The sequence below is a fragment of the Dinoponera quadriceps genome, unplaced genomic scaffold (genome assembly GCF_001313825.1).
Source record: "Dinoponera quadriceps isolate SergipeBrazil2010 unplaced genomic scaffold, ASM131382v1 scaffold777, whole genome shotgun sequence".
NCBI lineage: Eukaryota > Metazoa > Arthropoda > Insecta > Hymenoptera > Formicidae > Dinoponera > Dinoponera quadriceps.
The window spans coordinates 823,851-837,331 of record NW_014555488.1 but is presented as its reverse complement, the minus strand read 5'-3'; the positions used below and the strand labels follow the sequence as shown (position 1 = coordinate 837,331).

Genomic DNA, 13,481 nt, shown 5'->3' with positions numbered 1-13,481 from the left:
TATGCTCTTAATCTTGGCTGATTTTAAGAGCATACACCAATTTTGATTGGTTCACGAATTTTACAACAGTGCAAAGCTGCTTTCTCTGCTGAACGCAGCCAATGGCCGTTCAGCAGAACGTTTCATTTGCAACCGTTGGAAGTTTTCTGAGTTAAAATTGAATTATTTTTCTAAATCTACAGGAATGCAGTTAATGCAGTTGCTGAAGTCCCGATCTACAATAGTGTTTTAAGCCTTAAGACTAGAAAAATTGACCAATCACAGTCTAATATAAAGAGAATAATCGACTGTGATTGGTCAATTTCTTAAGGTTTAGAGCTTAAATTCTCATTGTAGTCCCCACTTAAGATGCGTTCGAGGAGCGCGCTATTAGCGCTGATCAGCGCTAACAAATCAATCTATCTTTGTCGTACATCTAATGAGGGACGAAGATAAAATTACGCATTAGCACTAATAGCATGTTCCTCGAACGGAGCCTTAGTCCTAATCTACAATAGATGCTTTAAATCTTAAGAAATTGACCAATTATGATTGATTATTCTTCTATAATTCGATTGTGATTGGCCGGTTTCTTAAGGCTTAGGTTTTAAAGTACCTATTGTAGATTAGGACTAATGGCTTTTGCTCATAGGATACTCTTGTTGCGCGGCGGAATTTCTCGTGGTAATTAATAAACTTCTAGTTCTTCCGAGAAACGACATGTTGATTGGCTACCACGCAAACTTCTGCCGCGCGCAAGCGTTGCCGCGTCCTGTGGGCAGAAGCCATAACGCGAACAATGGCAGATAACCCTTATAACTTTTGTCCAAAGGACGCGGAAATATTTGCCGCGCGGTAAGATTAGGCGGCAAATAAACTTTTAGTTTTCGTGGAAAAATGGCACAGTGATTGGCTACCGCGTCGCTTTTTGCCGCGCGGCAAGAGTTGCAACGTTCTGTATACAAAAACCATCACCGCTGGACCTTTTGTCAGTTTCCAAGTCTGTTATGAACTGCCGCTATTTTTACTAAAGCCTGTTCTGCAATACATCGTATGTCGCTGTCGGAACGCAACCGATGGTCCAATGAGATGATTTATTTTTCGAAAGTAAATTTTCCTCATTGGACTATTGGCTGCGTTCCGACATCAGACTCCTGCATATAGTGTATTGTAAAACAGACTTAAGCAATTAACCGTTGCTCAATAAGCATCATTGAATTGTTGACATGAGAATTTAACGAATTTGATGATACCACAAAGTTAAACAATTTTTTAATAATAGAAGAAGAGCTAAACATCAATTTATCGGTTATCGTTTATCTTTAGTCACGACTAGGAGGAGGAAAAATAATTAAGAGTAATGTATTGATTGATATTGATCAAACATTGTATAGGTTAGGTGCGTTGATATTTTGTGAAACAGTACGTCGAAATAATGAATTAAAAGTATAAATGAGGTCTAACATATAAGAATAGGAATAATAATATTGAAATTTTTGGTCTATACCAAATTATTGTAGTTTTTGTACAGTGAAAACTATTCTCTTAATTCTTGGTGGTTTTGTATTTTATTCAGGCCCTACTTACATTTTAATCTATATGCAGATTCTTCCTAATGATTAAATATATCTAAAATTTCCTAAGTATATGGTTAAGTATAAAAAAAAATATTCAAAATGGAATATACAGATTATTTCAACAAGAACTACAGTAAGTTTATATGGACTAAGTTTCAACATTACTTTCAATTTTAGAAAAACCACTTTCTTTTTGCTTAAATTAAAGCAAAAAATTGTTTATTTCAAGTGTAAGCATGAGTTTCCCAATTCATCATTCAGAGCAGATTCAATTCCATCTCTGTTAGAATGGAAAGAGGTTGATCTTTGGTTCGTATATATGAATTTGTTTAATGAATTCGTATACATGAATTTGTATAAATATATTTGTTGGGTCTGTCAAACCTGTGATTTATTTGACACAGGATGCAACTGATACTTAAAATATTTTGTTTTAGAGCAGCTGGACAAATTTTTAAAGTTCAACAAAATCTCTAGTAAATGCAAAAATGTTCAAGAATACATTCCAAAGTGGATTCTTATCTATTTTATACAGCATTGGCAGCAAACCATTGCAAATATGGGACAAGAAGGTTAGAAATGGACATATCAAGAGAATCACTGACAATGACATCCAAAGTCTTGTCTTGGAGATATTAGGCAGCAATGTTAGTACAACATATATCACTTGTCCTGCGGATCCTAGAAAAACTTTGGGCATAAAACTACCCTTTTTGGTGATGATCATCAAGAATCTGAAGAAATACTTTACATTTGAAGTCCAGGTGAGAGCTTTTCATTGATAATTTTCTTATTAATTTCAAACATTGAGATGTTAAAAGCTAGTTCATCATTCGTTCCACTTGCCCATTCTCTTTCCTGACATATTTTATATGTTGCAGATAATAGATGATAAAAATGTGCGCCGTAGATTTCGCGCCAGCAATTATCAATCTACAACGAGAGTGAAACCATTCATCTGTACTATGCCGATGAGACTTGATGACGGATGGAACCAAATACAGTTCAACCTGGCTGACTTTACGCGTCGCGCATACGGAACGAATTACGTGGAAACACTTAGAGTGCAAATTCATGCTAACTGTAGGATACGACGAGTATACTTCTCAGACCGACTGTATTCCGAGGACGAATTGCCGGCGGAATTTAAATTATTCTTACCAATTCAAAATAAAGCGAAATGTTAAGAAACGTGAAAAGAGCACGACACTTCGGTATCGCAGCGTTTCGTCGAAAACGACGAAAGTGAATTTTGCGCCGGTGAATATCAGTCCACGACGAGGATGAAGTCTGCACTCGAAGAAATTGGACTATGGATATAAAAACTAGATAAAATTCAACTTGGCTGACTTCCCTCCGGGTATATGTAGGACAAGATGTATGGAAACATTTGAGGTCCAAATTTACGCTAATTACAATATAGAACGAGTGTGCTTTTCGGATTATATTTCCAAGGATGATTATATATTCCAAGAATGAGTCGCCAGTGGAATTTAAATATTTCTTATCAATTCGAGATAAGGCATAGAGAATTTTAAGAATCATTAAAGAATTATACTTGTCAATATCGTCTGTTCGAATACGTCGCGAAAAACTTGTTGCGATCAGTTTGAAAATAAAACGTTAAAATTTCAACATCAGTCGTATATTTAACGGCTTTTATTAAAGTAACATTTTATTTTTTATCGTGATTTTTGCTTCTCGCACGAGATTCTAAACGATTGTATGTTTTCCAGGTGAATTCGATTAAGTTCATCATCAAAACAATACACGCACTTGTGCATGTGTTATCTGTATCTATATATAAGTTTCTGTTGGCTGCAAGAATTTCTCCGATTTATCGCATTGTACGTGAACAATTCTACCTGCGGTTCAACAAGCCCTTTATCCTGTAATTTATCGAAGAATCTCCTGTTCACAAGGCTGCGCGCGGACATAAGATCGGACGCAGTTCTCTCATTCGGTAGACACCAGCTTAGCGGTTTCACATTGTCCGATTTCGCCTCTTCTCCGATCAAATGTGAAATACAACCATCTTTAACACTTTCCACAGTAACCAAAGGTCTCGAATCGTTAACGGTTCTCACATTCCTCTTAGCACGTTCATCGTTAGAGACAATTACATCTTTGTACGTTTTATCGCAGCTAAGCCCGATATTTCCAGATAAATCGGGTTGGGAAGCTAAAGGAAAATTGACGACGGATACCTTAAATTTTGTACTCGTAATAGAATTAACATTACTCTTTTGTGCAATGGAAGTATCTTTCAAATCTCGAATTCTATGCGGACTAAGTCGTCTCGGGAATTCTGGTTTATTCCGGAAAAGCGTCTTGTCGACGTGCATCTTTAGAAACTGACTTGTCCCAATGGAAGACGCAGGATGCAATGTACGGTTGTTAAGTTTCATAGAGGAGTTTGCGGTCTTGCGTGTTATTCTCTTGTTTCGGTTCTCCTGTTCATTTTTACTGATCTTTCTTAGCTTACTTTCTACGACCGTCTCGTTCATCAGAGATTTCGAAAGTTTCCAACCTCGTCGGTTGATAACATTATTCGGCATTTTTGCTTCATCTTTCAATGCACCTGATAACATGTTATTTCCTTTCACTGTCTTCGAGTCTCGCGAATTTGCGATAGCGCCTAGTTCGTTCAAATTTTCCAACATGTCTGTGTTATCAGCATTTCCAGGTAAATCAGCTTTCGTCGATAGCACGTCGGTAGTCTCATTTGCTGAAAGACGCAAGTCCCTTTTTCTTAATGATCCTAAAAATCACATAAGAAATGGATACATATCTTGACACGTATGCTCATACTCCTATAGAGCGCACATATGTGGAACCTGTGTAACATTCTTCCGTCTGACAAGTCTGCTCGACGAAGTTGATCCTCCACTTGGACATGAATGCATCGAGGAACGCGTTGTACAGCTCGGCGGACGTCTCGTTACGATTGTAATGGCGATCCTGCAGATAAACTCTTCTCAGTCGGCAGTTTGGATAAACGATTATCCTCAGCAGCGCCTCGTAATCCGTCCCGTACGCCATATGACAGAGAGTCTGAAGATTTATCTCCAGGGTGTTCCAACATTCTTCCAATTTCAGCGGAATTCGAGCCATGCTCGTACTGACATGCGGTAATTTCTCGAGATTGTACGTCGTAAAGGAGAACCTCCGTCGATGCTGGCTCTTATCTGTTATCTTTGTATGTAGGAAACAGGACGTTAGGACTTTAGCAGAAGCACCATTGCCTCTGTCAGAGCATCTTGCATCACCTGTACCTGGACTTCCAATTTGAAATACGACTGCAAATTCTTTATTACCAATACGAGAATAGCCAGCCTTATATTTAAAGTGTCCAAGATCTTGGCGGGAGCAGTTATGCTCGTGGGAACGACACTGTTACGGGGTCCCAGGATCTCGATCACCTTGTCCCCGTGCAGCTCATCGTCGCTCACCCTGCGCACTTGACCGTCCAAGGAAACGTGCTTCGACCATAGATCCAGCGGTTTGTTTGCGATACTGCACAGCAAGGATATGTAACCGCAGTTTGGGTCGCTTGACATTCTTTCTTCGCGGGTAATTTACATGGGGATTGGAGAGCGAGAGAGAGAAAAAGAGAGACTCGCGTATCACAGTCATGCGGAAGATACTGTCGAAGTAACTTTTTTTGTTCTGGCAGTAGCGTGTATTCTACGAGACATTTCGATACGTGATTTCTCTCTTTCCTCGCAAAGCCTCCGTGGAGAACGACGGGAATTTGACCATTGTTTCTATGGTGGTGTTTCTAATGCTCTGCAGACGTTCTCGTAGGTTATGTCCGGCATCTGTTCGCTATTGTTTTTCGTTCTGTTTTGCGTTCTCTATCGTAATTATCGGAAATAATGTTCGCAAACATTTTCGATAAATAGACTAGGAGCTATATCGAAAAGAACATCCGACGATACACGTGCGATAAAACGCTAATAAGCAATAATAATAATTAACGAAAGCATCAACAGTAATAATAATAATAATAATGAGGTGCATTCATTTTCGGGAATCGCTCGTAATTTTTAATCTCATTTTATGAAAGAGAAAAACAATCTAACGTAATTAACATTTATTAGTCCGTGCAAATGATATATCGAGCATTGATAATTATGACCGCGATATCTGTTGTATTTGCTTCATTAACGTTCATTCGATTTGACAGTTGCGTATTGTTAACAATTTCAGCGTGAAAAAGGCGACGAAATGCGAAACACGCGACCGAGTTGTCGCGCGATTGGAAGCTATCGTCATTATCGTCGCCGATCGTGATGAACATGTCATTGTCATCGCTTCGTTACATTTTCCGAAGGATCTTCATCCATCCGTCACCGCGGAAATTCCTCTTTCTCTTTCTCTCTCTCTCTCTCTCTCTCTCTCTTTGCACGTTCCTTCCCTGAATCGCACGCGATCGCGCGCGCAATCCCGTCGCCGTGACAAAAAAGGAAAATAACAAACGTCAATACGAATAATTAACGAAATAATGATCGCCTCATTATACGAACCCGCGGCTTTATTGTTAGGATTGACGACGAGGGACAAAGGGGGCGGGAAAGTAGCGGGCGGACGGGGAGGAGGATAATCGCCAGACATACGCACACACGTGCGCTCGGCGCGCGTATTAATTGCTAATTATTAAGTATTGATTTTTTTAAATGGGGACGTGGAGCGTAGCGCCAGCCGTTCCCCGCCCCCGGGTCGAGGGGAGGCTGCTCGTTCGCGTCAAGTATCCGGAACTATTTTCCGCAGCGCGCAAAAACGCGGCACGCGCGCGCGCGCGCGCGTAGTAACACCCGAAGGGCGCGAAAAATGGCGGGAAACAGCCGGAGGCTCGAGAGGGAAATTCCGCGCGTCCGGCCGATCGGCGAACGGAGACTCTCGTCACGCGGGTCAGCGGACACCGCGGCGTCTCGACCGTGCCGTCGACGACGCGGACGCGCGTCCCCGCGGCGCATGTCACGCGCGGGAAATCGCGAAGGGGACGAAAAAAATTGCCGTTCATTCGCCGGCCGGCATGGCGGACCAATTAAGAGTAAGTTGCGCGCTGCCGATGCGTTTTATTCTTTGCGCGTCGTCATCGTCGTCGCGATGTAACACGCGCGATTTTTGCGACCCACCACCCACGACGACGGCGGCGGCGGCGGCGGCGAGGAGGACTTTTCAAGCGACGCCGCTGTTGTAGGTACGTGCGCGCGCGACGCCGCGGCGCGGCGGCGCGCCGCTCCGCGAAGCGCCGGCGGAATCCATAAATAAAACAATTGGTTATATACATATGTTTTTCAAATCGACGAATGCTATTATATATTTTGTATTGAGCACTCGGGGGGAGACGGACGGACGGACGGACGGACGGACGTACAAGCCGCCGACGCCCGCGGCTGGCCGCGCCGTGCGACACAGCTCAACGAGAGTCGCGCGTCTGTTTTTATAAAGTAAAGCAACGGAGCACGACGACGTCTCGCGTCGCGTCGCGCCGTACACCGCGCGCCGCTTTATAATCCTCCTCGCCCAATCCCCGCGGCGGCGGCTCGTCGCACACACAAAAGTACATACGGCGGAACAAAAAAAGAAGGAAAATCGTTATAGAATAATCAAGCACGTCGCGCTTTCGCTCGTTCGTCGTTTTCGGGGAGACACGCGCGCGCCGAAGCGGCACCGTTTCTCGGCACCTCCGCACCGCAGCATCTCGCCGCTCCTCGCACGAGGATGCACCGCCGTCGTTCGGATATATGAAGACGTCGCGTCGGGGCGGTGAGGCGACGCGCGTCCTAGCCGTCGTTTACGTGGACGGGACGGGGGAAAAGAAAACGACGTGCCGTCTCTCTCCCCCTCTCTCTCTATCGCTCTTTTTCTCTCTCTCTCTCTCACGCTCTTCCTCGCGCCGCACGAGTACCGCGTGCGTGCCGACGTTTACTACTCGCTCTTCGCGTGCCTCATTCTCTCTCTCTCTCTCTCTCTCTTTCTCTCTCTCGTTCTTTCTCTCCTTCATACTCACACAACAGACGCCTCTCTCTCTCCCTCTTTCTCTCTTCCTCTTTCTTTTCCGTTCGCGGGGATCAACGGAAAGAAAAGTCTTTCAGCTGTGCAACGAGAGGAAAAATCCAGTCCCGCTCCATTTTTAATTAATCCTCTTCTCTCTCTCTCTTTCTCTCCCCTCCTTCCCCCCTCTCTCTTTCTCTCTTCCAGCGGATCCACACTTGATTCAGCTTCCCGTTGTCTTCCCTGTTCCTTTTTGAAATGGGTACGGCGGCACGCGATCTCGGGCAGCGCGATCGGCAAGCGGACCGTCGGCCCGCTGTGTTCCAGTGCCGGATTTGTGCGGCCACCATCACCGCCGACGACGATGGGCTGCACATTTTCGCCGAGGACGGCCGGCGTCATTACCTGCAAACGAAGATACGGAAATATCTGTACATCCTGGTGAGTGTGGTCGCGAGACGAGTCGCCGCGCGTCTCCCGCGCCGCGCGCGATTGTTTCTCTTTTCTATCGCGCTCCTCGCTCTCTTTCTGTCCCGCTTTCGTTTTTTCCTCTTCCGTTTTTTGCTCTTTTATTTTTTGGAAAATTCACCTCCCCCTATATAACGTGTGTGTGTGTGTGTGTGTGTGTACGTACGTATCACGATCACAGCCACGGCGCCAGTCGGCGGGCGAATTTCAGTCGTCGGCGACTTTCGAATTTTGAAATCTGCGCTGTTCAACGATCGGCAAACGACGGGATCGCCAACCTCTCGAGATCGGTCGGGACAAGAGACCGATTCTCAGAGCGAGACGCGAGATTGCCAAGCGGAACGAGTGCCGTGGACGAGTGTGCCGATTTTTCTCTCGCGACGAATCGCGATAACGCGCGACCGTGACGGGTCCTCGCGATCGTGATTTGGTGATCGTGACTCTGTGATCGCGGGAAATCGGCGACGAAACGGATTCGTGCGTGGACGACGCGACGAGGGTGCAGATCCGAGCTGATCGTCGCGTTTCGATCGCTCCTTTTCTCCGGATAATTTTTCCCCGGCCAAGTGATGAATCGAAAGAACGAATCGGAACAAATCGTGAACATCACGGTGCGATCTGCAGTGTCCGTGGGATTGTATAACGTCGACGACATTTTCACGAGTGCCTTAAGGGACGCGGCGACATGCACGTCGCGAGGGTCCTCCGGCCGAAAATTAATTTCAGCGATCCTAATGGCAAGCGCGAAATGTCAACGAGCTCATTGCAATAACAATGTCACACGCGATAGCGGTGTTGGCGATCGTGTAGGCGAAATATATCCGTCGTGCGCGCGACCATTTCGTGCGGGGCTGTAAAAGTGTTAAAAATTAGCATTTTATTGATTGCAATAAGTATACCGTGCAGTGCGCGCTATATAAGTACTACATCTATAAATATAATCGGAAATGAGGGGTGGCGATTGTGATGGTGGTGGTGGTGACGGCGGTGATGGTAGTGGTGGAGCACGGGAGAGTGTCGGGAAATGACGTCGAACGGAATAAATTACGGAGAATGCGTCAATCAGATGTATTGTGCGAAAAATATCGGGGATTTTTAAATAAACACCGGCCCTCCCTGCCTAACGGAATTACCGGCGCTCGTGACGCGCCGAAAGCTAGGTTAATTGCCCGACACTGCCGAAAAGAATTACGATACATTGTACGGCGGATAATGACAATAATGTTAATAATGTTTTTGCTACTAATTTCACAATTGACAGACATGACATTATTAATAATTGGAAATGACATTTATCGGTGATCCTTAATGTGTTGGATTAATTCCTCTTTTCTCGAATTTATTTTTCACCGGTTAAAAAAAATTTTTAGCAGGTAAAAATAAAAGATTAAATAAAAGATAAATCTGTATATATTTTTAAAAACGCAGTGTAGATACAAAAATCTTATTTTCTATGAAATATTTTGCCAATTATTGTTCTTGCCTGTATTTTCAAAGATATATAAATATATGCTTCAGTGCATATTACATTCTCTTATTATATTATATCATATACTTATCTTTTTAATATATTTCACAGGTATCGTCGGAGGATAAATTTTCAAAGATGGTTTGTTCTGTATGTATTAAGAGACTGGAGGGTGTCCATCGTTTTGCAATGATGGCATACCGTACCCAAGAGAAGCTGAAGTCACAGCTCTACGGTAACGTTGACAATACAAATTCTGTACAACATGAACAGATGCACAATATTAAAGATACCCAAGATATTGCAAAGAAAGTAGAAGACCGAGGGTTGTTACATTCAATATTGACAAAGGTATGCATGCTCTTCTGGCTTTTCTGTCAATAACAATTTCAATGTGTGTTCATATATTACACTCTTGTGTGTGATATACAAGTACTTACTAATGCTTTATTCTGCAGGGTGCAATAGAAATTTTAACAGAGGACGAAGCACCGGGACCACCAGAGTTAAATTCCCAAGAAGATAAACATCATACTCCGAACATGGAGGAAATGGAGGTGAAAGTGGATCCAATGTTATTTTTACAATGCGGTATGGAGGAATCTGCGTCAGAAGCTTCGGACTCTTCGGACAAGGAGGAAGAAATAATCAGGACATCATATTCACCAGAACCATTACCATTAACAAAAAAGTAGAAATATTTATACTATCAACAAAAACGAAGTGTCTACATTATCAAGCTTTCCATGTAGAAAAATGTATGCCAACACAGTTGAGTGCACTTGCTTAAGATAAATTTCTTGTTTGCTTAGAAACACTGAAGCGGAGGTGGGGGACGAGGAGAAAAAAGACGCGAGTGGAACGAAATTATACGAGGATAATGGGAAAACCGTGTCCAATATGATGGTGAAACCGCACGAATGTACAATATGCGCTCGATCCTTCATATCGCAAATCGGTTTGCAGAATCACCTGTGGTCACATTTACCCCGAGACAGAAGATTCGACGGGAAGGCCATTCTACGATCTCAACACGTTTATTCCACAAACGGTGTACTTCACACGAACGGTGATAACAATACGTCCAGCAACTTTATCTGTCCAATCTGCAGTAAAAGAATCTCTACGAAGGGAAACCTGAAAGTGCATTTAGAAACGCACAGGCCTAAAGGAAAATACGGCTGCGACATATGCGGGAGAATGTGCGTTTGTATTGTGTGATAGCAATCATAATTATATAATTTTGACGCTATGAAATAATATATGTAGATATATCTATGTATAATAGATCTTATAATAGAAATATATCTATGTTATATATACAAGGCGTCCGGAAAGTTTTGACGAAGCGGCCGGAAGTGTGCAGATAGAATGGATTAAACTGAGCAGAAAAGTCCTTTACCAAACATGCAAAATTTCAAGTTATTAATTAATAATTAAGTAGTTTACTTAAATGGTAGTTAAGAAATATTTCTTTCAATTACTTTGAACCAGACAAGATGTTTCTTATACATTTTTACATCTGAAAACGATGCCACGAGCCAAATTTCACCAGAACATCAGGTTTCCAAAATAATTAAGGTTTTATATGCAAAAAATGACTGTTTTGCGATATTTGAAATTTTCTTATAAGAAAGGTTAATATTATCTTAAAATTCTGATCAGAAATCATGAATAACACGCAAATTTTTTAATTATTAATTAAAGGAAGTCTCTGTACATGGCCATTTTCAATAATTAATAATTCGAAATTTTGTGTGATTGTTTGCAAAAAGATATTTTTCTGCACAGTTTAACTCGTTCTATCTGCACACGGTCGCTTCGTCAAAACTTTCTGGGCACTCTGTAGAAAAAGTTATGGAATAATATTATAGATTACATATAGAGAATATTAATTTTTTATAAGTCTAATTGTGTAATATTACGGGATATCGCTGTTACCGCGCAAGATTTCGGAATCTCGCTAATGTAACGTATTCGATTCTTTCCAGTTTTAAGACACAGTCGAATCTGTTCAGACACAAGGAGTACCACGGCGGCGTGCAGTTCCCGTGCAACGTATGCGGCAGAGTATACCCGACGAATTCGACATTACGTGCCCACAGCATAACGCACTCGGATCTGAGACCGCACGCGTGCCCGCTTTGTGATAAGACGTTCAAGCGTAATCAGGATCTGAAATTCCACATAAATCAGCATACGGGTGCGAGGCCTTATCAGTGTCCTTATTGTCCGAAAGCTTTCGCAAGCTCCGGAAACTGTTTTTCGCATCGTAAAAGAATGCACCCGCGGGAGGTGCATCGCGATCGGCAGAGAGCGGCTGACTTGATGAGATGAACCGTGGGCAGTCAGTATGAAGATTGGTCTTAGAATAACTCGAATAACCGTTCTGTCTGTCGCAGGTACGACCATCGCGTCGGTATTAGTTGCCGTATGAGAATGCAAATCTTATTTCCGGAGAGCAAGCAACGGTGCTAACGGGAGAACGGGGGAGATTTTGTATGCTTTATTGTTCTTAACTTATTTACATTTTTAGCCCTAAGTACGTTGTTGTTGGTGTTATATACTTTGTTACTTATTTATCGAATATCTATATCTTTCTACTTGTCCGAGAGGAGTGTTCATTAATGCGGGATGTCGGGAAACTTTCATCGTTGTTTAGTGAGCTTAACGATGAAGCTTTACTTCGTAACGTGTAAATAACAGGGAAAGTAAGTTCGAGATTTCATAGCCAGATCTCCTGAATATCGGTAGTCCTAGTANCCCCCCCCCCCCCGTTATTTTACTAGTAAAAGATGAGAAATTGTTAAATGCCTCTAAGAATGCAAAGCAATTGTTATGTAAGTTGAATTTTATATTTAAGCTAGACACAGATTGTTTCCATTGATAGATTTTTTCCATTGTCGCATATTAGCATACTTTTTCCTTTTTGCGATAAAAATGTACTCACTGCCACTGTACGCCGTTATTATTTTATCATTAAGGCGGTATCAGTACAGAGAAATGACATTGATTTATAATCATGTATATGAATTATAATTTATGTATTTCTATTTTATATAAAGGGAAGATTATTTTTTTATATTTAGCGAAACACCTTGTGTAATTAAGTGTGCACTACCTACGCATACGTGAAATTAACTTGACGACTCTGTGATAATTGTTTGGTATTGGTCGTTTTATACTGGTTATGAAATTGACAACTTGCCGTCTGTTAAGCCAATATATAATAATAGGGATATTGTACGAATGTAGATTACACGATCTATAGTACTGTTCGAACGGTGAAGAAGAAGAAGAAGAAGATTCTAAAAGAAAAACGTTATTTTACTGACACCGATCAGGAACGTATTCCACAGGGAAATTTATACGAGACATTATATATATCGACCAAAAAAAGAGAAAAAAAAAGAAAAAAGAGAACGGGAGATTGCAAAAAGAAGAAAAAAAAGGGTTTTGTAGTCTGACATATTTTTAGCACGATACGAACATCATCATAACTATTAAGACTGTATACGAAAATTGTGTGTCAAATTAGATAGTTAACTTTAAGGCGAAGATAACGTATCGGCGAGCGTGACATCGAACGTCGTCGCACGTAAGCGAGTCTAGTCGATGTAGTATTAATTATTGATAAGCGACGTAGACACCGTAGTCGATATTACAAATATACGGTCGTGACGTTATTCTTATAAACGAGATACACGAGGTAAATGTTAAATCGAAGTCTGAGTAGCTTTAGGAAGAACGTAGTTAAGTTAGTTCGTGTAACGTAGACCATAGTCCGTGCTTCCGTATAACGTATACATTCGCACACGCGTTCAAACACCGCAAACGGGGCGTAAGCGGGGAGGGGAAGAAAGAGAGAGAGAGATAGAGGGAGAGAAGGAGAATAGCATGTCGTCGCAGGCAGGCCAGAAGAACCAGAGAAGTACACATGTAATTAAGGCAGAAGGTAATGACTCAGCGATTAATAAACGATAAGA

At 42.2% G+C, this 13,481-nt stretch overlaps 3 protein-coding genes across 11 annotated transcripts; 2 read left to right on the top strand and 1 right to left on the bottom strand.

The window, feature by feature from the left end:
• The first annotated feature begins 1,160 nt into the window (after positions 1 to 1,160).
• LOC106744440 (cilia- and flagella-associated protein 20) lies at positions 1,161 to 3,196 on the top strand. 4 transcript variants are annotated; one of them, XM_014619222.1, is made up of 4 exons: positions 1,161 to 1,336; positions 1,786 to 1,865; positions 1,994 to 2,320; positions 2,438 to 3,196. In XM_014619222.1, exons 3-4 carry the CDS (start codon positions 2,045 to 2,047, stop codon positions 2,741 to 2,743), a joined length of 582 nt encoding a protein of 193 aa, XP_014474708.1. In that variant the 5' UTR covers positions 1,161 to 1,336; positions 1,786 to 1,865; positions 1,994 to 2,044; the 3' UTR covers positions 2,744 to 3,196. The 4 variants fall into 4 exon arrangements, with proteins under 4 accessions (XP_014474708.1, XP_014474707.1, XP_014474706.1 ...); XM_014619221.1 differs by having other exon boundaries at positions 1,161 to 1,378; XM_014619220.1 differs by lacking the exon at positions 1,161 to 1,336 and adding an exon at positions 1,424 to 1,689 and having other exon boundaries at positions 1,999 to 2,320.
• A 1,086-nt stretch (positions 3,197 to 4,282) lies between these two features.
• On the bottom strand, positions 4,283 to 5,671 carry LOC106744335 (cilia- and flagella-associated protein 20-like). Its single transcript, XM_014619010.1, has 2 exons — positions 4,776 to 5,671; positions 4,283 to 4,677 (listed from the first exon to the last, which is right to left on the bottom strand). The coding sequence occupies exons 1-2, from the start codon at positions 5,114 to 5,116 to the stop codon at positions 4,362 to 4,364; spliced, it is 657 nt and encodes a 218-aa protein (XP_014474496.1). The 5' UTR covers positions 5,117 to 5,671; the 3' UTR covers positions 4,283 to 4,361.
• Positions 5,672 to 6,417: 746 nt separating this feature from the next.
• On the top strand, positions 6,418 to 12,251 carry LOC106744367 (zinc finger protein 76-like). 6 transcript variants are annotated; one of them, XM_014619065.1, is made up of 6 exons: positions 8,214 to 9,227; positions 9,607 to 9,846; positions 9,954 to 10,186; positions 10,308 to 10,401; positions 10,462 to 10,697; positions 11,487 to 12,251. In XM_014619065.1, exons 1-6 carry the CDS (start codon positions 8,994 to 8,996, stop codon positions 11,830 to 11,832), a joined length of 1,383 nt encoding a protein of 460 aa, XP_014474551.1. In that variant the 5' UTR covers positions 8,214 to 8,993; the 3' UTR covers positions 11,833 to 12,251. The 6 variants fall into 6 exon arrangements, with proteins under 6 accessions (XP_014474550.1, XP_014474551.1, XP_014474552.1 ...); XM_014619066.1 differs by having other exon boundaries at positions 8,215 to 9,227; positions 10,308 to 10,697; positions 11,487 to 11,698; positions 11,898 to 12,251; XM_014619064.1 differs by lacking the exon at positions 8,214 to 9,227 and adding an exon at positions 6,418 to 8,000 and having other exon boundaries at positions 10,308 to 10,697.
• The last annotated feature ends 1,230 nt before the right edge of the window (positions 12,252 to 13,481 follow it).